The sequence below is a fragment of the Porites lutea genome, chromosome 9 (genome assembly GCF_958299795.1).
Source record: "Porites lutea chromosome 9, jaPorLute2.1, whole genome shotgun sequence".
In the NCBI taxonomy this organism is placed as follows: domain Eukaryota; kingdom Metazoa; phylum Cnidaria; class Anthozoa; order Scleractinia; family Poritidae; genus Porites; species Porites lutea.
The window spans coordinates 11,951,720-11,977,537 of NC_133209.1; the positions used below are offsets into that span (position 1 = coordinate 11,951,720).

The following is a 25,818-nucleotide window of genomic DNA, read 5'->3' on the forward strand; positions in this document are numbered from 1 at the left end:
CAGAGCAGCAAGACTTATCCACAAACTACCAAGAGACATGAAGACGAAACAGTACTTATAAATGCAAGTTGGATGCCACTGAAATATTTTTATTGCGCTCGTATTCTAAATATAACGCAAGAGCTTTTTATGATTTAGAGTTAGGTGATAAAATATAAATAGTTTAGTTGTTAAGAACGCTTCTTCTTATAGTCTTACGAAATCGTTTAAAAATGTTGTTGTATCTAGGCCAAGAACCGAACAGGGTCGTCGTTCATTTAAACACAGAGCTGCAATTGCCTGGAACTCTTTACCCGTGACACTATCAAACAGCTCGAAAACCCTCACTCTTTTAAAAGAAAGGTAAAATCGATCAAGACCTGCGTTAGGGACATCAGTTTTCAAAAGGAATTCTCAGTAAATTATAATAAGAAACCTGAATTTACATATATTTAAATTATTTGATTAGTCTTTTTATCTTAAATATATAATTGTACTGTAAATCTTTGTTCTCTTATCTAGACTTAGTAGTAGTAGGTCCACATCAGCTGTACAGTTTCTTATTACAAACCTACTTATCAAATATATGTATGTATGTATGTAGGTATGTATGTATGTATTGTCGTATGTACACAACCCAAATTTTTTATTTATTTCACTGCCGCTCATTTTCACCTTGCTGGCCGCTAGCATTTCTCATTTTCTCACCGCCGCTGTGAAATTTTCACGTTTTTCCTCCAACGAAATTCTCCTCCTTTGTTTTTAATCACTCGCTCTAGCTCTTTCTCTGTTATCCACGTGAGTGTAGGCATAAAAGATAACACCAAAAAAGACTCGACTTTGTTGTCGTTTTCGTTTTCTCTCTAAAAGTCCGGGTGGCCATGCGATTTCCCTCCAAAATCAGTTCGAGTTACTGTGGTTTCATACCTGTACATTGGTATACCTGTGGTGCGGAAGGTCAGACGGTCACGTGATTACCTAAATTTCTTGGATGGATGTATTACCAAATTTTCTTAGGTATAGGCCACTGCGAAAAATACTATGATATTCTCAAATTGCCGCTTGCGTAGAGCTTTATGTAAACCTCAAGTTCACCTATCTGGTTCTTTGCACGAACTGCACGTGCGATTGCCAGTTTCTACAATAGAATTTAGGGTACGTATAGGAGGCTTGCCCTGAAACCTGTAGTTTTATCTTTGATTAAAGACAACTTCCAACTCACTTCTCTCGTTGCCGAACTCCTGAACGTAATGAAAGACGAAAGTAATATTAAAAGTATACTTTGGCCAACGTTGCCGGGAGGTTCGCGCAAATACCCTGAGTATGCAAATTTTTGACAACCCGTGCAAATCGTGCACAAAAGATAATGCAAAAGTAAGGTTTACATGAGGTACTACCCAAACGACAATTTTGAGAATATTAGGGTATTTTTCGAAGTGGCCTTCAGGGCTCCGCTCGCGCGCGCGTGGAGCTCCGCTAAAAACGTGGTAAGCCTTCCTAAAAAAATATTACTCCATCAAACTAATATAAAAAGAAACCACCAAGGACTTAAGATTGTATTTTGTCTTCATTTTATTAAGAAAACTTTAGTACCATCCTATTGTTACAAACTCCTGGCCTCAGTTGTTTAAAAGGTGGATAAAGGTATCCACAGAATAAATCTTTATCCAGTGGATAGCGCTATTCAATCTTTGAACAACCTGATCAGTAGTTCGGCAAAGGGTATATCGGTGTTCATTATTTTCCCATTTCATATCACGAGCATCTGTTATTCGAATCAGTGAATTTCCAGTCATGTAACCTAGTTGGGCAAAGTTATACCCTTGCAGGCTACTCCAATTCATATTTGGGCAACCAGATCTACAAATTTGAACAAAAGTTATTGCTGAGATCACTGTTACTAAAACAGTTTTTGTATATATTAATCTTCCTGAAGCATTTACTAGAGCACGCTCTAGTGAATGATTTCTGCTTTAATTTTTTATTCTTATTTTCAATATGTTTGGCTGATTGGATACTAGGATCGTGTTTTCTCTCTCAATAAAATTAAGCCTATTCCTAGTACAAGAATACTGAAATGAGGATAGTTAAAATGTTCTTGTTCTGGAAATGATAAAAATCAACCTTTTGATTAATGTCTTATCACATTCCAACTTGCGGAAGTTTACTTCGATCACTTCTCTTAACTCAAAAATTCCCCAAAAAGGTATCAACGAAGAACATCTTGGAACGCAGCACGGAAACTAGTACTGAAAATTAAGGACACACACGTCAGTCTTGCTTGGGAGTTAGATTATTTACGTCAGGCTGCAGAAATTCTTGGACCATATTGTTCACAACGTTTTGAAGAATTTCCATAGCAGTTGACATGTCAAGACTGAAACGTGAAAAAGAATAAAAAGCAGCAATTAATCTGACATAATATATTGAATTCATACATATTTTTTCAAACTGTTGTGTCAAGAGTAATCTTAGCCCAATCGTGACAATGACAAACCCTAGTTTTCAGATCTGTTTCATAAGGCTGCCGGAAAAAAAATTCTTCAATATTACGCTGTTCTGGTTTTTTTCAAAACCTCAATGCGATGGAAGCTTTTTCTATTACATTTTCGTCAAAGAACAGAGAAAAAGTCAAAAGATCTTCATTAAAGTCAAAGATCCATCAAAAAATTACTTCCACCTTATTGTTATGGAGTTGAAAATTGTTTACCAATTGATTTAAGCGCTTCGTAGTGTGCAGTGGGGTTACGTGATATTTTGCAACTCTCTCGACCAACTCGTAATCAAGGATATTTCGCACCTTTGAAAAGGCCACTACACATGTACTCAGTGACTTGAACAGCCGTGTAATCCTACGAATTTCCACTAAGCCTTATTTGAGCTGTGTCTTTTATTACAATAAATTATAATTTTAGCAAGTCGCCATCACCCATGGGTGGTTTTCAGACGAGACCTGTTACGTTTTGTTTTGTTTTGCTTTGTTTTGCAAGTTTTCTGGACACAGGCCTGCCCAGAGGGAATAGGCACGAACGGGACTCATGGGTCCCATGCACGGTGTCATCCCTACTCAATCCCACAACCCGTAGAGGTTGGCCACACCACCGGGGTCTACGTCCCCTACTCTTTTCGAACAGTAGTGTGGGTTCTTTTACGCCTCACAAGAACAGATTAGTGAAAGTGCTGAGACGGGACCTACGGTTTTTCGTCCTTATCCCAGGAGACTAGAAAGTCTAACCATTTGCAGATGTCATTACAAAGGCAGCACTTTCTTCTCAGTTATTTAAAGACCCTAAGTGTTGGTCCGGTCGGGGTTTGAACCCGCGACCTCCCGCTCAGCAGACCGGCGCTCTCCCAACTGAGCTAACCCGACGGCGGCTACTAAATTAAATTGGGGCTTTTCACATGACGTCACCAAAATTCAAACTAAGAAACTATCGATTCTTCTGGGTTTCTACTTTCATGAGGTATTGAGGCCCCTAAAAACCTTTGGTCACCTTTTGCGATAGAAGACGCTGAATGTCTAGGCTTTTACGTGACGCAGCATTTAGCTTGCGACCGGGAAAGCTCTTATTTGTGCCTCTCAAAGGGACACCAACATCGCGTTTCCATATAAAGCCTTATAAATGAATGTTTAACGGAAAAACCGTCTGGGATGCGTGACACTTCTATTTCAATAACTGATAAGGTGATACTCGGTAAAGTACGGTGGCCCAAAAGTGTCACGGCAATTTCAATTTTTCTCACGGCAATTTCAAATTTCAAATTACTTACGGTAATTTCAATTTTACTCACGGCGATTTCAATTTCTTGACAGTAACTTCAATTTTACTCACGGCAAATTTCAATGAGTATCAGGAAATTCTCTGCATGACAATAACAATAAGCCTTACAGTTAGTACACTTCAGAGAAAGCTGAAACAGTACTCTTTAAGAAACACCATTGTGAAAATAATAGATGGTCCTGGAAGTTCTGTTGGCTACCGCAGCGCTAAAGTTTGGCACTTTCTCCAGCAGAAGGGAATAAGAGTACCTGAAGCAAAGTGGAAGAAATTGTTTGTGAACTAGACCTCGATGGCGTTGAAGCGAGAAAAAGACACAGGCGGGAGTATACCTGCCCAGGCCCAAATAAGGCTTGGCCGCAGACGGTTATGATAATAAAGATAAGGCCGTCCGGATATCCGATAAATGGTTGGTTGGGTATAAACAGGAAAGTACTTTGGCTGTATGTCACGCGTTCTGACAACCTACCTTGCAACATAGCTGCGTATCATCTGGATGCTGTTCGAGAGAACGGAGGATGGCCCCTTGAATTATATACCAACTTGGGCACAGAAAATGGAATATTATGGCTGGTATACAGTCTTTTTCGAAATTGCCGTGAGTGAAATTGAAATTGACGTGAGTAAATTGAAATTGCTGTGACTCTTAAGGGCCACCGTATTAAAAAAAAAACCAAAAGTGTCAAGTGTTTTCAAAAAACACAAACGTTTCGGGTCTATGACCCTTCTTCAGTGTGAGAAAAAACCGTTGTACAGTACTTCGCAAAATCCTCATTTAACCGCCGCCTAGTTGGCTCAGTTGGGAGAGGGCCGGTCTGCTGAGCGGGAGGTCACGGGTTCGAAACCATGCCGGACCAACTCAGGGTCTTTAAATAACTGACAAGAAAGTGCTGCCTTTGTTATGACATCTGCAAATGGTTAGACTTTCTAGTCTTCTCGGATAAGGACGAAAAACCGTAGGTCCCGTCTCACAGCACTTACACTTAGCTGGTTCTTGTGGGAGAGTAGGGGACGTAGACCCCGTTGATGTGGTCAACCTTCACACATCACATCATGGGTTGGGTGGGTACAGTAAGCTCATAAATGGACTGAGAGCGGCTGCCAGTGGCGCCTTTGTATGCTGACGTCCCAGCTTACTGTTCACATGTTAAAATGTATTGTAAGAGGGCATGTCTGTTGTCCTCTTATCCACGACTCTTCATTCATTCATTCATCATAAAAATAATCGAAGGCGCGCGCGCAGGATGTATATAACGTCCCAATTCAAATGAAACCTTAAAAGTAGGTTGAGTGTGATCGTCCCGGTGAACGTAGTCCTGAATAGGACTGTTGTTGTTGACAGTGACTGGCGTTTCGTAATCTCGTAATCCGGCAGTAATTGGTGCGTTTCGATCCGTCTGTTGTCGCTGTTAAACAGTCGTCTATTGTTAGTCAAATTGTCAGTTCTCCAGTCGTTCTCTCGTAGTTAGTTTTGCTTAATCTCGTCAATAAGTCGTTTGCACGGTGCTAGTAACTGTTGGTTACGATTCAGTCACGGTGGCGTTTGTTCTAAGTTAGTAAACCAGCTTTCTAAAGTAAGTCGTTGATAGTAGTCTGTAGAATACGTTATACATGTCGCAGAGTCCCAGTCAATTTGATGTTTCGTCTGTAAATGGTGTTCAGCAATGTGATTGTTGTCGTCACCATTCCTCGTCGCTCGTTCGTGTTCGTTTAGTCGCGTGGTAAGGTTTCTGCCGGTTTCACCATGTAAGAAGCCTGGCAGTCGCAGCATTTGATCTTGTATACTGCTCCCTGTCTGTCCTCCGGTTTGTCTTTGTCCTTGACATTAGTAAGCATTCGTCGTAAAGTGGTTATCGGTTTGTGTGCAACACGTATATTGTAAGGTTGTAAGATACGTGAGATAGTTTCAGAGGTGCCTCTGAAGTGCGGTATAGTCGCTGTTGTAACCGACGCCAGAGTTGACGTTGGACTGAGTGTTGGAATCAATGTTGCTGTGAGTGTTCCGTCTAACAAAGTCCGTGTTGTAATTGTTCTTACTAAAAACGTTCTTAAGATAATCAGTCTCGTCTTGTAGGCTGTCAGGTGAGTCACAAACTAGTTGCGCTCGTCTCGTCAAAGTCCGGATATTAGTAGCTTTGTGAGAGGTCAGGTTGTACGAAGACTGGTCTAGTAATCGGTCGGTATGTGTCGGTTGTTGTGAATAGTCGTTTGTAGTTTGTTGTTGTCGCGAGTGACCAAGCAGTCTAGAAAAGGTATCTTACCATTTTCTTCGATCTCCTTGGTGAACTGTATGTCCGCGTTCCGTCTTTGTGTACGACGGTGAACGTGTCGTCAACGTAACGTAACCAAAGAGGTAAAGTTCGCGTATATGTAGCTAAGGGTTATTCCTCGATGTTTTGCATGACAATTTCTGCTACACCAACAGAAACGAAAGCGCCCATAGCCGCACCGTGTAACTGTTTGTAGTGTTTGTCGCTGTACTGACAGTACGTCGAAGTCAAACAGAGGTTGAGTAGGTCCATAATGTCGTCTGAAGGTAGTGGCAGTTCAACAGTAGAGTTCTTAATAGCGTTCTCAGTACAGTCTAGAGCCAGTTGAAGTGGAATACTGGTGAACAATGATTTCACGTCAAAGGACACTAGTTTGTGGACGTCCGGTATCTGTGTTGTCTTACTGGCGTCAATAAAGTTCTCAGTAGACTGTACTTTATGTCTAGATTCGTCAGTGAGAGGTTTCAGTACGTTAGTTAAGTATTTAGACAGTTGGTGGGTCGGGGACCCACAGAAAGAAACCATGGGCCCCATAGGTATGGTGGGTTTGTGTAGTTTTGGTAGTCCATACAGCTTGGGTGGCTGCGGAGTCTGATATTCAGTCCTTTCGGCTGAACGGTGCCTAGTTGAAAAATCAACCGCATCTCACATTGTTTTCGTTGAATGTCAGTACCACTGCGTAATGCAACACCACGCACCTGGACATCAGAAATACTGTGGCCAGTGGAGTTGAAATGTTGGGCCACAGGAAAGCCAGGAGTGTTGTTGCTTATACTTCGCAGATGTTCGCTGAAGCGACTCCTAAGGTTTGTTCCAGTTTCACCAATGTAAAAAAGTGGGCATCGGCGGCAGGATATGCAATAGACAAGATTCTCGGACTGACAAGTGAAATGGTCACGGATACAAAAGTTACTGCTAAAGGTTTTGAAGACTGAGGAGGTATATGGTCTGTTGATATAACCGCCATTACTAGTTCTTACCTGAACTCCTTATTTAGATAAAGTTTCCTCTTCCTTAGATCATAGTTTTCTTTAATAGTATACCCTTTACCACTATTACTTTTACGTGTGCTACCTGTTTTGCTTTCCTCCTCTTTCCTATCTTTTTAACTTTGCATAATTATTACTGACTATTATTGTACTGATACCCAGCGACATTAGTCCTCGCTAATTGTGGGTAACATAATTGTAAATTATTTTCAAATTGAGTAAATTGTTGTTGTTATTTTCACAAAATAATGCAACCCTTAAAAAACCTACGGAAACTGAAAAATCAAAACTGTAGCTATAAGAATGCCTTTGTTGACTTCTGAAAACTTTTCCCGCCTCCTTAACTATCGCGAACATGCGCAGTACAAGAACAAGAAAATATAACCGTAGAAAGTAACGTTTCTCGAGTAGATCATAAAAGGTTATTTTTTCTGCCTAACCCGGAACCACTATTTGAGCAGCCCGTGTTGGCTTGTTTGCTCATCAACTCGTTAAGCTGTTCGTCTCCTGATTAACCCTTAGCTACAATCCCGGACGAAACTACTTGAGAATTTTTACCCCTTCATGGACAGTATCCTACGCAACAACATTATTTCAACAACAACTGATTTACGGTACCAAATCCCCCTTACCCCAGGTCAAAGTTGTGTCCTACTAATGTCTAAGGATCAGGGCTGCTTTAGAACACAAAACAACATTGCTTTAAAGAGGAGGGGGGAGAGAGGAATCGGTATAGCTACGATGTTAAGAAAAATGCTCTGAGAATGTGACATTTTCTCAACAGTTTTGTCCAAGATTGTAGGTTTCTAAGGGTGTTTACTTCAAAACACCTTTTCGGAGTATCCGAATGAGAAGTCGTAATCACTTGTCCCTTGCATAGCATAATAATTCGACGTTACATGTATTTCTCTGATTAAATTATTAAGTCGACTGTACAATGAACTTACTTGTCTCCTGGTTTGCATGCCAACTCTGTGTAATATTTAATCTTAGGTTCAGTTCCACTTGTCCGAAGGGTGGCAACGCACCCATTCTCGAAATAGAATGTGATCATCTGGCTTGACTTGCTGACGGGAAGAACCTAATATGGATAAACACAAACAGTAACACAATTGTAATATTTAGGTTTTTCGCCAGGTGTATTGTCCTTTGTGGTTATGACGTGCTTGTCAATGCGGCTGATTTCTTTACGACACCGTGACCTACTTCCCTTACATAAACAGTCGCTCCCATTTTAAAGGTCGTTTGACCATTGGTTACCCAAGCCTTTAGTCATGGTAGACTAAATGCGCCATTTTCGCGGTTTTTAGGTTCTAGAAACGGCCATATTACTTTAATAAATATGCCACCTTATAAGATAAACTATCATTTAATTAACTGGTCTTTATTATTGGGAAGATGGACTGCTCATATCTTAATATAGCAATTGTTTATTACTCTGAAATCAGATGAATAAGCACTTTATTGCTCGGACATATTGTCACCAACTTGATATTGGTTTCCTCTTATAGTTAATATATAGATTTAGCCAGGGCTAAAAGCGAAGCTCCCATTAATCAATTTATAATTTAAATCAAACAATAAACTTGTAATCCACAAATCAGTTAACTTAAGGGCACATTCAAGTGACTTTGGAGGGAAAGGCTAAGTTATTTTAGAGTGAAACATCTTACATCGAGTTGATAGCCTTATATGTACACCAAAAATATAGCAAACATCTTCGATCACATTCAAGAGCCATAATGGCTCTTGATCAGAGCTGTAGATAAGGCCTCGAAAACAAATTCTTGGAAAACAAATCAGGCCGAATTTTTTTGCGTTCGACAGGTTTACTTTACAAATTCTTGCCAACAAATCTGGGGGTGTGTAAACCAACCTTTTATACTTTTTATACATCACATCTGAGGTGAAACAGTACGTACAATTTATCATACAGATCTCGTACAGAATGCGGTATTTCACAATTTTTCAAGACAAATTGCACTCAGTCAATGTTCAGGACGATCAATCGTGGGCTTTTAGCGAAACCGTTTAAAAAATTTCCAAAATCACCCATTCGGTCGGCCGGTTCTCGTTTCTAGTGCAAGCTGTCAGTGTGGTTAAGTGTTTGAATGAACTTTAATAGAGTTACGTTTCAACATAATAACGAATTTATTATTATTATTATTTTTGTTATTTAATGGTTTCAGTTATAAGGATGTGTAATCTTATAAAGCGTTTGATACGCGTGACGTTTTTTTAAAGTACTCATGCAAGCGATGTTCATGAACGATGAAAACAAACGCCACGGACGAGCGATTAAAATTGCAAGAGAGTACTAACAATCAATAAAAGAAAGATAATTCGGTGAAACATTTAAAGAGACAACAATTTTCATTCACGAAGACAAGTATTAAAGTGTCTCTAAAAATCCTGAGTCTTTAAACTGAAAAGTTAATATGTTTTACTTTAATTTCAGCCGGCCTCCCGGTGTTTGCTTTTTTCAAAGATACCACTTCTCGAAGGAAGAAAATCGCTCAAAGTTTTCTTTCTACAGCCAAATTTATAGCTAAATATTCTTCGGAACGTTTTCTCTCTATTTGCGGTGAGAAAATATATCTGAAGGCTTTTTAAAGTTCTGTAAGCTTATATCAAACCTGATACTAGGTCAGATCATTGACTCAAATCTTACAAACGTGCATAAACTTGCTGCATAAACTGTGCTCGACTTCATGAAATTAGATATAACAAAAACAAACATCAAATACAATAATTACTCAGGCTTACCATTCGAGATTCAGTTCCTGAAAGATATTAAGGAAGGCCACAGTTGCTTGAGACTTTTAAGCCGTCTTACGCATTAAGCAAGGTGGAAAACGAAAACGATGCAATCCGAAATCGGATCACCGAATTTTGACAAGCGACGCGTTTCTCAACCAAAAACCCAATAAAGAAACCAGCCACGAATAATAGAAGACTCTTGATAGCAGCTGAATTTCATTTTGTACATCCAGTGGAAAAGACAGTTAAATACATCACAAGTTGACACAAAACTCTGTCAACTTCAGCTGTCAAAGTAAACAACTTTCATGATGCTGCATAAATTTTCCGCATGAACTCACCTGTCAATTTTTGACCAATCAGAGTATAAAAATTGGACGTAGAGCGTGACCAACGCGTGACCATGGTAAAAAACGGTCTTCCCCGCCTGTATTTTTTAAAAAATGGCTGAATTTTCCCGTCCGAGGTCAGTTTGAAATCAAAGTCTTTACAGTGCGGGGCCATAGTGACATAAACACAACATATTTCATATGAATCATTGGAAAAAATAAACTTGAGCTTACGATCATTTGAAACTGGTAATTTGCCAGCGGATAACTTCAAAAAATACTGGACCTCGATGGGTGAACACTTGAGCCCGTGGTACGGTCAGGTGATACTGGTCAGCGGATACCCTGTTTTGACAGCTGTCAATTGATCAAAACATTGATGTGCAATCATGTGCAATTAGTTTTCTCTTGGGCTTCCAAACTAGCTAGAAAGTATGACAGTAAACATTGGTTGCCCTGTGGTGCGGACGGACGGTCGGGCGTACGGTCACGTGATTACCAAATTTTCTTGGATGGGTAGATTACCACATTTCCTTACCTATGGGGCTCCGCCCACGCGCGCGCTTCGCGCGCGGGTGGAGCTCCGCTATAAAATAACTGAGATAGCACGCGTGATCTGATTGGTCAAAAACCTATGGTTTATTATACCGGTAAACCCATAGAAAAAGGCATCCGGACCAAGAGCCATAAACAAAACCGGCTATTGATCTGCAAACAACGATTTTAGAAAGGCTAAAAAACAGAACAAGTTACTTACCCAGCCCTTCTTACTATTAAAAGCGTTAGTTTCCACATTTTATTACTGAGCGTCACAATTCGCTACTACCATAGCTTTAGAAGTTATAAAGTACAAAGCTGGAAAACATTTTACATTTTACGATGATGCCAAATCGCAGAGAAAGACAACAATTGAGTGAATTTCTGGTGTAGAAAGTCTCTAGGAAAACTTAACCATTTGCCAACCAGCAACAAAACGGATAGTTTTAGCATTCTTGATTTATTTTATGTCAAAATTAAATTCCTTAATGAAAGAAATTATTCCAAATAGAGATCTCTGATCAAGATATGGTACAAAATCGGCCGCTGTAGGTTGTAAACAAGCCGCCAACGATGATGAAAGGTGTCAAGAGTTTCGGGCTGGTTTTTTCCAATATTTGCTCAAATTATTCGGTGATATCGATGCCATAACCTACCTCAAACCACCTGACTTCACGAATCGACAAATATTAACGCCAATATGTGGCTACGGTAAAGAAACCTTTCTCCACCACTGACATATTTCCATCGGTCGCTCTACGTACATAACATGAGTTACATGCGACAACTTCGCAAATGCAGCCACGTCGTTACCGCCGCATTTCTTGATCATAATAAAGTCCAAAAAACAGATCTTAAACCACTGCGGCTTGTAAAAAGTGAATGAAGTCCTCCATTACAATAGCTGCCAGTTCCGTCTGTAAGCACGAAATTCTTACGGATCGACACAACAAAATACAGCTGCGTACAGTCTGATGTTCAATTAATTTCTACTTCTGTAGTAAACAAACCATGAACGTATTCTTTCATTGTACGCTCAAATGAATACGTGTTGACTTTTCCTGTAAAACAACTTTCATAAGTTATCATGTAATGAGCGCAAAAACTCGTGTTCTGAAGTGCTGCTGTTTGTTGTTTGACTGAACTGAGTTTTGAGAAAGTTCAACGCTATTGAATCGTGAGTCATGATTGGCTTATGATGACTTTAGGGAGAAGACGTGACTTGATCACGGTACTAGAACCATATTTTTTAACCTAAAAGACTCCATTCTACTAAAAGTTATTTTATAAAAGCAATATATCACACTTTCTATGGGTTTACCGGCGTGATAACCCACGCGGGATGTTGGGAGAACACGAGAAAAGCTTGTAAATCACTCGCCTTCGGCTCGTGATTTACAAGCTTTTCTCGTGTTCTCCCAACATCCCGCGTGGGTTATCACGCCGGTAAACCCATAGAAAGTGTGGTATATTGCTTAAATATATTATATATATGGGAAGTCTGTGTTTCGATTTTTCCGTAGTAGAGTGCTCGATACGTTTTTTTCCTACTTCCAATATTTATATTATATATATATATATATATATATATATTAATATATATTATTTTTGATGATGGCGTGACAGTGACTTACTTGCATGCAACCATTCTGTCTGAAGAGGGTGTCACTGCATACGTTTAAGCCGCACTTTAAATCTCCTTGTATTTGTTCCAGTCAAAATCTACTTGTAAGTGGTTTTGTTAGTGCTAATTACAGGTGTATGAATTTCTTCTCTATCTCCATTACAACCAACATCTCTTTAAATGTTCTCAAAACATAGCCAAAGTCTTAATGATGCAGACAGTTTCGATGACTGCCAGCCATCTTTGTCAAAATTCCATGCAACCAATGCAAAAAGGTATACATCGGTGAAACAGGGAGACAGCTGAGAACCAGGATCACAGAACACAGAAAGGAAGCAGAAAATATCTCTGACAGAAATTTCACAAGATCCACCCGCAGAGCTTCTACCAATGAGCACCATAAATCAGCAATAACAGACCACGTCTGTCAGAACAATCATATTGTGAATTGGGAAGCAAGTCAAAAAGTTGAGCAGGAAAGCGACAAGTTTAAGAGATGGATCAAGGAAAGCATATGCATTAGATCGAACACTCCTACTATGAACACGGACGAGAGAGCCTATCAGCTTTCTCCCATATGGTCACAAGAATTTTCCACCCCCAAACCAGGGGAGGGGGCGTCCACAGAATGACTTGGCGCGTTTATCGCAATAATTAACACCTTCAGAAGCCTATTTAAGGCTTCTGACACCTTTGACGATGTCCAAGTTTTGACAAAGATGGCTGACAGTCATCGAAACTGTCCGCATCATTAAGACTTTAAGACTTTGGCTTTGTTTTTAGAACATTTAAAGAGATATTAACTGTACTAGCCTGATGAATTTTTTCAAGAGATTACCACCAACAACCATCATTAGGGAGGCAATGGTGGCGTAGTGGTGAGAACACTTGCCTTCTACCAGCGTGGCCTGGGTTCAGTTCTAGACGTCGAAGCGACATGTGGTTTGAGTTTGTTGTTGGTTCTCTCCTTTGGTCTGAGAAGGTTTTCTCCGGGTACTCTGGTTTCCCCTTCTCCTCAAAATCCAACATTTCTAAATTCCCAATTCAACCAGGAATGGTAGACTAAGAACTACTAGTATGTGGAGGTGCTACCTCTAAAGTGTTATTTATTTATTACTGTAACATTAATTTAGCCTCCTCCTTGTCCAACTTTTTGTCATAGAAATAAAATGTATTGGCTGGGAAAAAAATAAAAGTCAGAAGCTTGTACCAAGGATGGTGGATCTAAGTGCCACAATGGACCCTGAAAGGTAATCAACTTATCCGATATCACAAATTGTAATGAAGTGAATTGACCAAGTCTGAATCTTGATGTTAATTTGCAGATTGGCCTCTTCATCAGTGGACTTGAACCTTAAGTTAATGCAGTGGAGACTCTTGCCCTCGCTAGATCTCGACAAAATCTCACAAACGAAGTGTCTTCTCCTAGGGGCTGGAACGCTTGGCTGCAATGTCGCACGATGCCTTCTGGTATGAACGTAAACAATCTATAGTATGTAAGGTAGTTATTGTTTTGTTCAGTTTACCGGTCCCTGGCAGGTATTACCACCCTTGCTTGGTCGAGGAATAAAAACCAGACAATAAACATGCCCTGGTTCTCCACGTTAGGGGTTAAGCGGGGGGCTAACCATCCACGACTCTCTACAAAGTTGATAAGGGTTGCACGCTGAAATGTTCGACCGAATGATGGATGGCAGAAAAAAGAGGACTGAATTTGGGTAGAGAAGCTACTTTTATTGAGCCAAAAGTAGGCCTAAATTGAGTTCTTTAGTAAGAGAAGTATGCGCCACTGGGAACAAGTTGTTGTTGATGATGATGATGATGATGATGATGATGATGATGATGATGATGACATGAAAGTATGGAGCAGAACATAGTATTATTATCACAGGGATACCAAATGTTGGTAATTGCATTCAGTAATGCCAACACCAACTTACTGGCACATACACTCACAGATGTTTGTAAATATCTTCATCTCCTTATCTTTTAAGGGATGGGGTGTTCGCACAATAACCTTTGTTGACAATGGAAGAATCTCGTTTTCCAATCCTGTGCGCCAAACACTGTTTGAGTTTTTGGATTGTCAGGACGGAGGCAAGCTCAAGGCTGAAACCGCTGCTTCTGCCTTAAAAAGGATATTTCCTGGTGTGGTAAGACATGATTATTGTTTAAAACACCCCAATTCTAGAATACGAGTAGTGTCAAGTTTTCCTTTGGGATAGAAAAGCGAGTGAAATACGTTAACACTCGAGTTTTTATAACTAGAAGTGTCCGAGTCAGATCTGACTAGCTAATGAGATGCAGTTCCTATACTCTCAGCCCTATTTTGTTATTACTGACGTTTTTGGTGACGACCTGAACACCACTTAAACAGCAGAACAGTAATCGAGACGATTCTCGTAAACAGAGGTTTGGTCTTGGTGACGTTAAAATTTGAATGGTGTGACTAATTGAATCGAGCCATTGCTTTAGACTTCCTGAGTAGGAGATCTATCCGCATCTACATTTACATTTACTAATTGACAACGCTTTCGCATCAAGTCAATATAAATTAAATAAATTACAATATCAGAAATACAATAATAGAATAAACATGAAATAAAAGAAATAAGCATAAGGGAGATAAGTATCATCTGCACATATTTAATGATCAGAATTTGACAAGTGCTACTAACATAGCATGTTACTGGATTACTTTCAGAATGCGTCATCTGTTCAGCTGTCAATACCTATGCCTGGACATTCTGTTGGCCAGTTAGGTAAAAAGTATTCACTCCGGTGTTTCGATACAGTTTTTCAGAGGCCATACCGATATTTTTCAATCGCCTTAAAAGTGGTTTTTTCCTTGTCCGATCGCTATAAAATTTTCACCAGTAACTGGCTATGGATTGAAATTTTTGAAAATGTAGTTTTACGTAAAATAGATATTACTATGACAACAATAACCAACAAACTTTGAAATTGATAAAAAGCCGAATTTTGAGTGATCGAGACCAGCTACTGAAAATCTAACACTAGGAACTTAAAGTTTGGTGTTTAGAAAACAATCTCCGTAAGAAGTAAAAAAATTCTGTACGTTTGAATTCGACTAAAACGAAAATATATTTTAAACCTTAAATTTTCAATAGCTGTGATAGATTATTTAATATAAGCGTTATAAATGACTCAAATTATTCTTAAGTAGCGTCAGAATGCTGCTTAATATCATATTTTGATGCTAGGAAATATTGGTGTATTTTCGTTCTTGCGATCTTGAAAACTATCCCGTTTTCTCACCACCTGTATAAGTGCAACTTCATTCAAAATTTGGACTTTTAGCGCTTCTTTGTATATCTCTGAAACGACTAGAACGAAGTCTCAGACATTATTATATACATTATGGAGATTATGTGAAGATATTTAACAGAAATTCGTTCGAGTCGTTTTCCAGTAGCTGGTCTAGATCGCGCAAAATTAGGCGTTTATCAATTTGAAAGTTTTTTTGTTTATTATTGTCATAGTAATATCGATTTTACTAAAACCTACATTTTGACAAATTTCAATCTATAGTCAATCAGTGGTGAAAATTTTATAGCCGGTGATTAGACAAGCTGGCGATAAAATCACTTGAGAAATATCGGTATGGCTTCTGAAAAACTACATCGAAACACCTTAAATAAACTCATACGTTAACTTTTATGGAACACTAAATTGCAGTTTTTTATTTATCTCCTCTAGTGATCATCTGTTGTGAAGTTTTGCGATTTGTAATTAATGGATTTTGTTTTATGGTTTCAGAGGAAGCAGAGAAAGTAAAACGAGATGTGAGTAGACTTGAAGAACTTATTGAAAGTCACGATGCAGTTTTCCTGTTGATGGACACACGGGAGAGCCGATGGTTACCCACAGTATTAAGCGCTGTAAAAAACAAGGTATATAACAAAACTACAATGTCAATCCCATTTACATCTTATAATTTCAAGGCCCAATGATGTCTGTAAGAATGGCTGTAGTCGACGACGGCTTTTTGAGCTGTGTAAGCTGTTATTAGGGACCGGTCATTTTTTTATCGGTTGGGGGGTACTGGTGGGATTTGAGACTGGGCCACGAAAATAACTGCTTTAAAGGGGACGGGGGCAGGGGTGAAGAGCAAAATATTGGGTGTAAAGGGGGGATTACCAAAAAAATTGTCTCGCAGTGACGGCATCTGTAGTACTGCAAACAGCCTACCAGAATGCCGAAAACCAGCGTTTCTGACGTTCGGAAAGTTCAGTTTTTCCCGGGAAAGCATGCTTTTTTTGGTTAGCTAGTTTAGTCGAGCGCAAGCACGGACAACATGGATTCTCTTTGGCCAGTCACTTTGGTCTAGCATTGCCGTTCTGAGTTCTCCGATAGAGGCGAGCCCAGTGTCCTTAAGCAGAGTGTGCATGTACGTAACGTGGTCCTAGGTCTTCCTCTCTTAGTCTGCACAAGCTTCCAACACAAGTTCCCTACATTATTATGCGCCAAAAAGCAATCCTATACCCACTAAAAGACAAAAAGATAACATACAAAATCGGGCGTTTCATTGGGAAAAAATAACGTTCACTGTGGCATTTTTCATTTTTGTTTTTCATTCTTTCCCTCCTTCTTTCTTTCTTTTTTTCTAGGTGGGGGGGGGGGGGGGGGGGGAGGGGTGCCGGGGGTCATTTCAATTAATTTGGGATACAGGGAGGGTCGGCACCCAAAAATTATAATGAAGAGGAGGGGTCATCGTATACTCCAGGAGCTGCCCGTCAAATCCCACCAGTCCTCTCCTCCCCCGCCGTAAAAAGTGAGCGGTCCCTTACCTAGCAAAGCTTTAACGCCTTAAACAACTGGAATGGCGAATAGACATGACTCAGTAAATATTTCGTTTGATTTCATATTCCAATAACAACAACGGCCACACGAACAGAGGATGATCCACCTGTGGCTTTTCTTTTTCCTCTTATTAATGAAAGTGGAAACAAACAATTCTTTTAATCTTCTGTGACTGCTTACATCTGCTGCGATCTTGTTGTTTAATACTGTTACCGTTGTTCTCAGCTTGTGATCACGGCAGCACTTGGCTTTGATACATTTCTTGTCATGCGACATGGTTCAAGGGAAGCAGGAAACGTCGTATCACAGGGAACAGCTCCTTTCAGTGCAATTCCAGGCTCCTCGCTTGGTTGCTATTTCTGTAATGATGTTGTGGCTCCTGGAGATGTAAGTTTGTTGCTAGAAAAACTGGCTTTGTGTATTGCCTCTGACCTAGTCTTGGTATCTCGCATCAAGAAGAGAAGATCAAATTCGAATACAATTGGTATTGTTTTCTGTTGTAGAATTGGCCATATTTGGTCATTTTTTAAATGGCTCGGTAAAGAATGGTGTCTTCACACGTGCAAAATTCCGACAACTACCGAGGCTGCAAATTTGAAACTTCGGCGAGGTGAAGTAATGAACAATAATGTAATTTGTGTAAATTAGAATTGACATAAATTACTATTTTGCCGGCACGGAACGGAGAGCTGGGTTCTAGTGTAGCGCGCAAGGTTTCGCGGTTAGGGGGTTTGATTTAGTGACTGTTTAATTATGCGTGTGGTAAACCGCCTCTAAAGAGAGCTGTTGTATTGTCAAATCTGTATTAAGGGCTCATCCTCTATTAAGCGATCACTTACCAAAGTCCCGGAAATAATTTCTGTAGTGTAAAACTGATCCCTATTAGGCTGTCGCGATTACCTTTTCCAAGGTCCCAACAACTTATTTATTAATTATTCTCCTTTCAAAATATTTTCCGTTTTTGATTGGCTCAAATCTATAACCAGCTAGCGTTGAACAAATGTGATATCCGATATTTAAAATGACGTCAATAGTGCAGACTATGGCCAGAAAAGGGTAACGCAACCTAGAAACCTTTGGAGCGAGATTGTTTTAACTCAGTCGTTTTGGTAGAGTTAGAGAAAATTGCGGAAACTTTCATACGTTTGGCGGAGAAGAAATAGCCGAACTTCTGCCTAAAAGCATAGTATAACCGGGCTGCATTAAACGGTCAACCTGTCACCAAGGGTGACTGTTGCTTAACACAGGTTTGACTGTATATGGTTATACACAAGTAAATTAAAAATGTTTCGTATTTGCTTACTCGCAGTCCACCCGTGATCGCACCTTGGATCAGCAATGTACCGTGTCCAGACCAGGCATGTCTTACATTGCAAGTGCTCTAGCAGTAGAGCTCTTGGTCTCTCTAACGCAGCATCCTTTAGGGTACGTTTGGTTGTCATGTTATCACTGAATGATCGACTATTACCCATAAAAATTGGATGGACTATTTAAATAATGGTGTGATATTTGTCAGCGACACCATTAATTAACCATTAAATAACTAAGCTTTGGACATCGGTTTGCTCTCACTGAGGACTGAACAAAAGACCTTGCGGAATGGAGTGAATTTAAAGGGCTATACTTCCATTCATATGTGAAGAGAAACTGGTCGTAGAGGTGCTAATCTGTTCCTCTTCCAACGTAAGCCCCCAATCCCTTGTGTGCGGGAGCACTGTGTATATGTAACAGTCCCTCAGAAAGCCTTGGATATATCCCATTGGTGTGTAATCTGTCTGTTGTGTAATGAACCTGCTTCATTTATCACGCTGAATTAGGTGTTAGTTAATGGAGGGCTTATTTGGCCAACATTTTAGCTTGGTGGTCCTTATAATCCGCTGTTTCTTTTACACAGATCGTTTTACTGTAGCATGCGCAGTATATTCCTTTGTACGGTAGAAAGGTTTTAAGTTAATAATTGTCATAGTATTTCTTAATTGTTGTGTTCCGTTTGTAGGGATGGGGCTGCAGCTGATACGAGTGCAAAAGATGCACACCTAACAGCTGAACTCGAATGTCATCTGGGATTAGTACCACACCAGGTGAGACCGATCTCTTTGAAATAGTGTTGTAATTGCAATTATTGCTTAGCCCCAAAATAGCTCCCTTTCTGATGGGCTTAAATCTCCCGGTAATTCTTCATAACCAGCTACCGTTGGCCACACTGATTTGGAAGATTTTGCTGATATTCTTAAATACGGTTAATAGACCTTTCTATCTTAAAATATTTTTTCCCAATTTAGACCATGTGATGTTCTTAAAGGAATTTGTCTTTTTTGTTTTCATGAATTATGCATCCGAACGCTCGTGGACAGGACAACGATTGAAGGAAACAGTTCCCTGGGCTACCATTTCGTGATTTGAAGGAATATATCAAACATGAGACTAAGTGTTTCATCCCCAGAAGAGAGTTGAAAATACGACGCGCAGCGGAGTATTTTCGACGAGGTGTTTCATCTGGTGATGAAACACTGTGTCGAATGCTTGATAATTTCTTCTTAAACAAAACGATTTTAGGAGTAGAAATTAAGGATGCAAAAATGAGCAGTTTTTCATCTGATTTCTAAACGCTCATTGAACATTAATTTCCTTTGTATTTTCTTTATGAGTTATTGATGAATTTGAGAAATGGGAAAACAAAGCATGCAACCTGAAAAGGTCTATTGTTTAAAAAAGGGACTGCAGAAGGCGCGGCAGCTAAGCTGTTTTCGGTAAAGCTGGAAAAATTGGTGGAAAATTTCATAAGTTTTACAGAAGTGGAAAGGAAATAGCCGAACTATGGCTTAAAATAATAATTCCTCGCAAAGCGTTTCACGAAAGCGAGTTTATAATTTTGTCCTGGGCGGATCGCGTGAGGATCGCAAGCGGAGTGCGATTTTCCTGGCTACTCAAACTCCGGATATCCAGTGCTATTCACTGATTCACTTCCAGCTCTTTCGAGCAAGCGACGCCAAGCTCGCGTACGTTACGATTAAAATGGCTTCCCGGTCGGCTGCCGCAACAAAAAAAGAAATTTCACAAATAATGAAACAAGCTGTCCCTGAAATACACGAAGAAGGTGACGAATTTTAACAGGTAAAGCTTTGTCTGTTTGACTTGAATTTATCGATGAAACTGGTGAAAAAGTTTTTTGTTTACAAGCGCAAGTCTTGCGTTAGTCTTAAAGTCTCTTGCGTTTTAAGTCTTGCGTTAAATGCCGAGAATTGCAAGCTGTACGACGTCGTCTGCAAGAGACTTCGCGGCGGTTTTTCTAGCCTGCGAGCAAGCTCTCTATTTGGCAGGTATCGTGAAAGGTGGACGCGCGAGAGGCACGCGAGAGGAGACGTGAAGGCAGAGTCGGGGGAGAGAAAGGCCTCTCGGCCCCTCGCGGTTCCGCCACTCGCTCGTGCGTTCTCCTGCGGCTCGCTTCGCTCGCCCAAATAGGAGAGCTTGCTCTCAGGCTACGGTTTTGCGAGACACCTTTATAATATCGCTTTATCCGCCATATGTTCTTGGTCTTTACATGCGACCAAATGAGTTTAAGTACGGCTCTTACCGTCAAAGCTCTGCTTATTTTCCTCGAATACATCTTTGAATTATTGATAAATACAGCTCTACCAGCTTCAAACAGCGTCTACCGGCAGAATTTCATGGGCAAAAACGTTAAACGTAATTAATTTAACATGCACATTTAACATTTGGTGTCGTGGTGCTATAGACAAGGCGATGACATTACACGTTAATGGTCGAGGGTTCGACTTCCTCTTCCGCCGGGGGAAATTTTTTTCTCTTCTGCTTATGGTAGCCTGCGAGAGCATCCAGTGTTTTCGGCTCTAGTTTCACCCGCCGAGAAAATATTTTTCGAAGGGAGAGAAGCGACGACCGGAATACGTCTGCGGTTCGCAGGCTATCTTTTTGGTCGTATTGTTTTTGTTTTCTTTGTTTTGTTTTGTTTTTACAATATTTTACCTGTTAATTATTAACCAACAAAGATCAGAATGCATGCGTGACAAAGAGGCGATTACTAGTAATCGGCTCCTGCATGCATGTAGTTTTTTCGGCGGTGAATGGGATGTTGTCCAGCTCTTTAGATTCTCACGGGATAGAGATCAGCCATTTTCATCTGGTCAATTGTATCGATTGTGGACAGTATGTTGTCAACGCTTCAAGCATCAGCTAATCGTAGTTTTGATTTGTTAGGGCAACACATAATTCATTTGCTGTGGGTGTGGGAGCAGTCTCTCTTTTTTCTTCTTGGGCTGCCGTGCTCGCCCTCGCGTGCACTCTCCTCACTAAATCTGAAGAAAAAGAGAGACTGCTTGCAGTCTACGTGTTTGTTGTCCGGTGATTCTGTTTACCGTGAAAGCAAGTCATTTGCCCAACGTGATAAGGCTGTAGATTGTCCGTGGAAGGCGCCCAACACTTCCGCTTTAATTATTGACCAGAAATCACGACGAAACTAAAAAGATGTTTAACCCGAAATAATCCCAGACAGAGCTCACGTCAATGGTCTCATTTTTGCTGCACCAATTGTGACATCACATAGGTATTAAAAAGCTCATTTGTTAATTTGTTTTGTAGATTCGCGGTTTTTTGTCAAGATATCACTTAGTTCTTCCTGCCAGTCTGGCCTTTGACAAGTGTATTGCCTGTTCTTCTAAGGTGAGACAGTTCATTGAATATTCTTGACGTCGGCGTTAGTATGTCTTTTCCCTTGCTATTACCGTTGTGACTGATGCTGAGATGAAAATGTGTGACAATAAGTAGAGGATATTACACGGTGGCGCGAAGATATGAATTTTATTTTCGAGTGGCAAAACAATATTCTTCGAACGAGCGCAGCGAGTGAGTAAAATATTGTTTTTGCGACGAGAAAATAAAATTCATATCTTCAAGCGGCCGTGTAATGTTCTTTTTATTATATAGATAAAAAGACATTGATAAAATAATAGATTTTTATTCGCCAAAAAGTAATTGTGACGGCTCAGATTTACAGCACAGCAATATAAGACATTGGTTACAATAATCTTAAGAAATAATACTGAACTGAATAGGGCTCTACAATGACAAAATATAAGCAAAACTTTGAAAAATGTGTAAGTAAAATTCAATGCGCAAGACGCCTACAAATTTCGAAGGAAAATTACCGAAATTATGTTATCGATAAACTCACGTGTGAGATTATGGAAAATAAACCACTCGGGTCCCGGATGTAGTTTTTATGAATTTTACGAGTGGCATATTTTCCAGTAAAACACTTGTGTCTATATAATAACAAAGAGTAATTGTAATACATATAAATACATACATATTTTATTTGAGTAGGTTTTAGGAAGGCAGCCAAAAGCTGATGTCGACCTACTAGTACAAATAATTACAGCTAATTACAAAATAGAGATAGCAAGAAATAAAACTAATAATTTTAATAACAGCAGCTAAGTCGAATGTAATAGCCGTTCTGTTGTCGAAAAAGTTGATAAAGAAGCAAAGAGATTGCAAAAAATTCAAGTGAAGCCCTCAAATGGCGAGAGCGAGAAAAATCATGACCAGCCGCCATGAAAATATACATGAAAACTAACCAACCTAAAGTTCCTTTTTTTACGCACAGCACAAGCCATGAATATAATGATCAAAGTTCTCCTTATCGGAACGTTAGTCAGCCAACCCACTCGAATTCGTGAGGCGAAGTAATTTGTCTGTTTTATTTACCTAAACCACATAGCCAAGTAAGAGAGGTGGTTGAATATATTTTGTCATAGTTCAAGAGGAACTTTGGGTACTATAGGTTTTTTCTCGCGTGCGGCGGGATGTTTTACTGTCGGCTTGCGGCCGACACATCTTCAGCCGAAGGCTGAAGCCACGATCGGCAAAGCTTTTCGCGCGTGTCACTATAAAGACTTGACCTAAACTTAGACCGCAAGCGGTCGTCCATCTTCCTCAGAGCCACGCGCGGCGAGCGTAAACGCAAGCTTCGCCGTTCGCCCCTCACGCGTGCTCTTTATCTACTTCGACTTAAAACAAAAATTAGAGACTCCTCGCAGTCTAACCTAAACTGGAACCGCTCATGAAAAGTATCTGGAAACCACCGTAGGGAAAATACTGTCAAGTTCTAAGAAACTGAAATTCTTTCCTATATGGAGTACATTTTCAACCCTTTCACCGCACGAATCCGTAACTATTGTCATTTTCAAGGACTTTTTGCGTGCATTTGACTTTTGGATACTCAAATTTGCTTTATATCCAGGTGCTATCAAGCTACAGAGAAGATGAATTTTCCTTTCTCATGAAGGTTTTTAATGTTCCAAGCTACTTAGAGGACCTAACGGGTCTAACACAACTACTACAGGATACAAGAGTTAGTGAGGTAAGTCAATAATGATATTATCACATCGGATGACAATCGAACCTCCACTAACGGCTACCTCTCCACAACAGCCACCTCTTTACAACGGCCACTTTTTTTCCGGGCAGACAGTCCATTCATAGACTCTTTTTTACACCTCTCTACAACGGCAACGGCCAAGACCATGGCCAGTTTTTCAGCGACTGACGAAAAAGTCAAGAATGTTCACGAAATTTGATCTGTATTGCGCGTCGAAGATCAATCGTGGCAATCGCATTTTGATTGCTTTTTGATTGTGCTCCATTTATAGATCTTTATACAGCTACAGTAAGCAAAAATTGTCTACAAAACTTATAGCGTTGCGAACCTTGCACGTTTTTTCATGTTGTCATTTTTATTCAAAACATTATGTAAGTTTTTTAGATTGTATTATCTCGATATAGTGTTTATTTTATGATTGGATTACCGTTATAGGCTACAGTAAGCATGAACCTGCCACAATAAACATGTTCCTCCACGTTCTACTCCCCAAAAAGTCACCCCTACCTCCCCATAACGGCCACTTTTTTTCTGTCCCCAAAGTAGCCGTACTGTATATGTGCGGAGTAAATGTACGGACATTTCCAACCAAACGACGAACTTACCTGAATCAATAGTTTGGAAACGGACTTCCTACCTCATTGTGTACTCCCAGAAAATATTCCCCCCCCCCCCCCCCCCGCACACACACACACACACACACACGCATACACGGAGGAAAACGGAAATTCAGAGGCGAAGGGTGTCCAAAAGGAGGTAATTTCCGAGGGGATGGTGGGAGGGGTGACCGCTCGAGGTCTTTTCTCGGGGGGCTCCAAGTAAGATTGGGGAGTTATTAACAACTAACAGCTGTTCTGTTGAGCAAGCTATCAGTTATTTTACTGTTCATCGGTGTTTCAAAGCAAAAAGTTTTGTTTTCATCGATGATCTTGTATTTGTGGTCGGCTGGGTACTTTTCTGACGGCTTGCACGATAGTTTATGGACCTTTTTGTAGCACTCGATTGTCGTCGGCTCATTAATAAAATTGGTTATCTATCTGCAGTTGCTCTGTGACACAATATATTGTGGTATTCACTGTAGTGTGGTCATGTTCTAATAAGCCTTCTTCTAACATGATTTTAACTAAAAAGAAGTGATTAAAGTTCACTGCTTTGAGAGATGGCATAACTTGTGTCGTGTACGTCTGTACAGCCTCTATTAACCTAAGCGACTTACCGTTTATAATTAACTAAGAAGACCTCTAAAAGGCAAAACTGAGATTATTTGACACTGTGTTAACATAAGTAAAAAAATTTTGTCGTTTTATTGTAGAAATAATTATCTTTCACATAAAAGTATAGTGCAACGGCATTTTTGAGGGAAATATTCTTTCCAGGGGCTACCCAACCAAGTTGGAAAATTACGGAAACTCCAGGGGTTGGGGTCTAAAACAAAAGTGCCCTCCGTGGGAGGTATGGATATTTTTTGGAACTACACATGTAGGGATGGGCGTGAGTCCTTGTGAAGACTCAGTGTATTCAAAATAGGATTGTGGAAAATCATGCCTCAATGTCCGTTGGCCCACCTTTGTTGTTTGTAAAAATGGAAAAAAGTACGAAAAAAGTCAATACATTGAGAATAGATAAGCACAAGAATTCCTTTGAAAGTGATCTACTGTATTTCCAAAAGAATCCGTTCCGTACAATAATTAGCGATACATTCAATTATACTTTGTGAGCATTCAAACCCAAGTTATATCTTTTTCTCCCTTTCCGGCAGCATTCCGTTCTCACTTGTAACATCCACTCCTAAAAGCGATCTATCCCTAATCCGATGATAGGCAGCAGCTAATAATGATAATGATAGCGCTTAGTGGTCTGTTTATGTTTGTAGGTGTGGGAGATGAGTGATGACGAAATACTTGAGTAGTTCGTCGCCATGTCTTTAACTTCAAGCGTTGCGGGATGCGTCATTAGCGACTCTAGAATCAAAGCTCAAGATGAAATACTGGCCAGTTATGTTGAGTTTGTTTTCATCCAGTTAGAAAGCAAAGCCAGCGTTTAATATACAACAACCCGTGAAGGGGAATATCGATTTTAGTATTTACCAAATCTGATGGATAAAAATTGTTTTTTATTCAGTAAATAAATGCTATGGACATTTTTCACTTTGTTTTACTTTAATACACCTGAAAAAAACCGGCATGACAGTGTGAGGTAATCACATGTTTGCTTCAAATTTTATGTAGATCTAGTTCAACTTTCCACCGAAAAGAACTTTAAAAAAATATTCAGGGACACCCAACGGGAAATTTTGAGGAAAAGACCTAAAAACAACAACAAAGCAT

At 39.9% G+C, this 25,818-nt stretch overlaps 1 protein-coding gene and 1 long non-coding RNA gene across 3 annotated transcripts; one reads left to right on the forward strand and one right to left on the reverse strand.

Annotated features, from left to right (window-relative positions):
• Window positions 1-1,533: 1,533 nt before the first annotated feature.
• Window positions 1,534-8,532, reverse strand: LOC140948589 (uncharacterized). Its single transcript, XR_012167057.1, has 2 exons — window positions 7,965-8,532; window positions 1,534-2,356 (listed from the first exon to the last, which is right to left on the reverse strand). It is a non-coding gene; the product is annotated as an uncharacterized lncRNA (long non-coding RNA).
• Window positions 8,533-13,375: 4,843 nt separating this feature from the next.
• Window positions 13,376-25,638, forward strand: LOC140948343 (ubiquitin-like modifier-activating enzyme ATG7). 2 transcript variants are annotated; one of them, XM_073397577.1, is made up of 11 exons: window positions 13,377-13,517; window positions 13,593-13,737; window positions 14,262-14,420; window positions 14,972-15,029; window positions 16,048-16,181; window positions 17,317-17,478; window positions 18,401-18,516; window positions 19,088-19,172; window positions 21,691-21,771; window positions 23,354-23,473; window positions 25,365-25,638. In XM_073397577.1, exons 1-11 carry the CDS (start codon window positions 13,483-13,485, stop codon window positions 25,398-25,400), a joined length of 1,131 nt encoding a protein of 376 aa, XP_073253678.1. In that variant the 5' UTR covers window positions 13,377-13,482; the 3' UTR covers window positions 25,401-25,638. The 2 variants fall into 2 exon arrangements, with proteins under 2 accessions (XP_073253679.1, XP_073253678.1); XM_073397578.1 differs by lacking the exon at window positions 17,317-17,478 and having other exon boundaries at window positions 13,376-13,517.
• The last annotated feature ends 180 nt before the right edge of the window (window positions 25,639-25,818 follow it).

What these genes read in the sequence shown, in the direction of transcription:
- LOC140948343 (XM_073397577.1), top strand. Translation starts at nt 13,483, where the DNA reads ATGGTGGATCTAAGTGCCACAATGGACCCTGAAAG. An exon ending in GCCACAATGGACCCTGAAAG is followed by an intron (nt 13,518 to 13,592) that starts GTAATCAACTTA and finishes GTTAATTTGCAG; the next exon opens with ATTGGCCTCTTCATCAGTGG. An exon ending in CTAACGCAGCATCCTTTAGG is followed by an intron (nt 18,517 to 19,087) that starts GTACGTTTGGTT and finishes TTCCGTTTGTAG; the next exon opens with GGATGGGGCTGCAGCTGATA.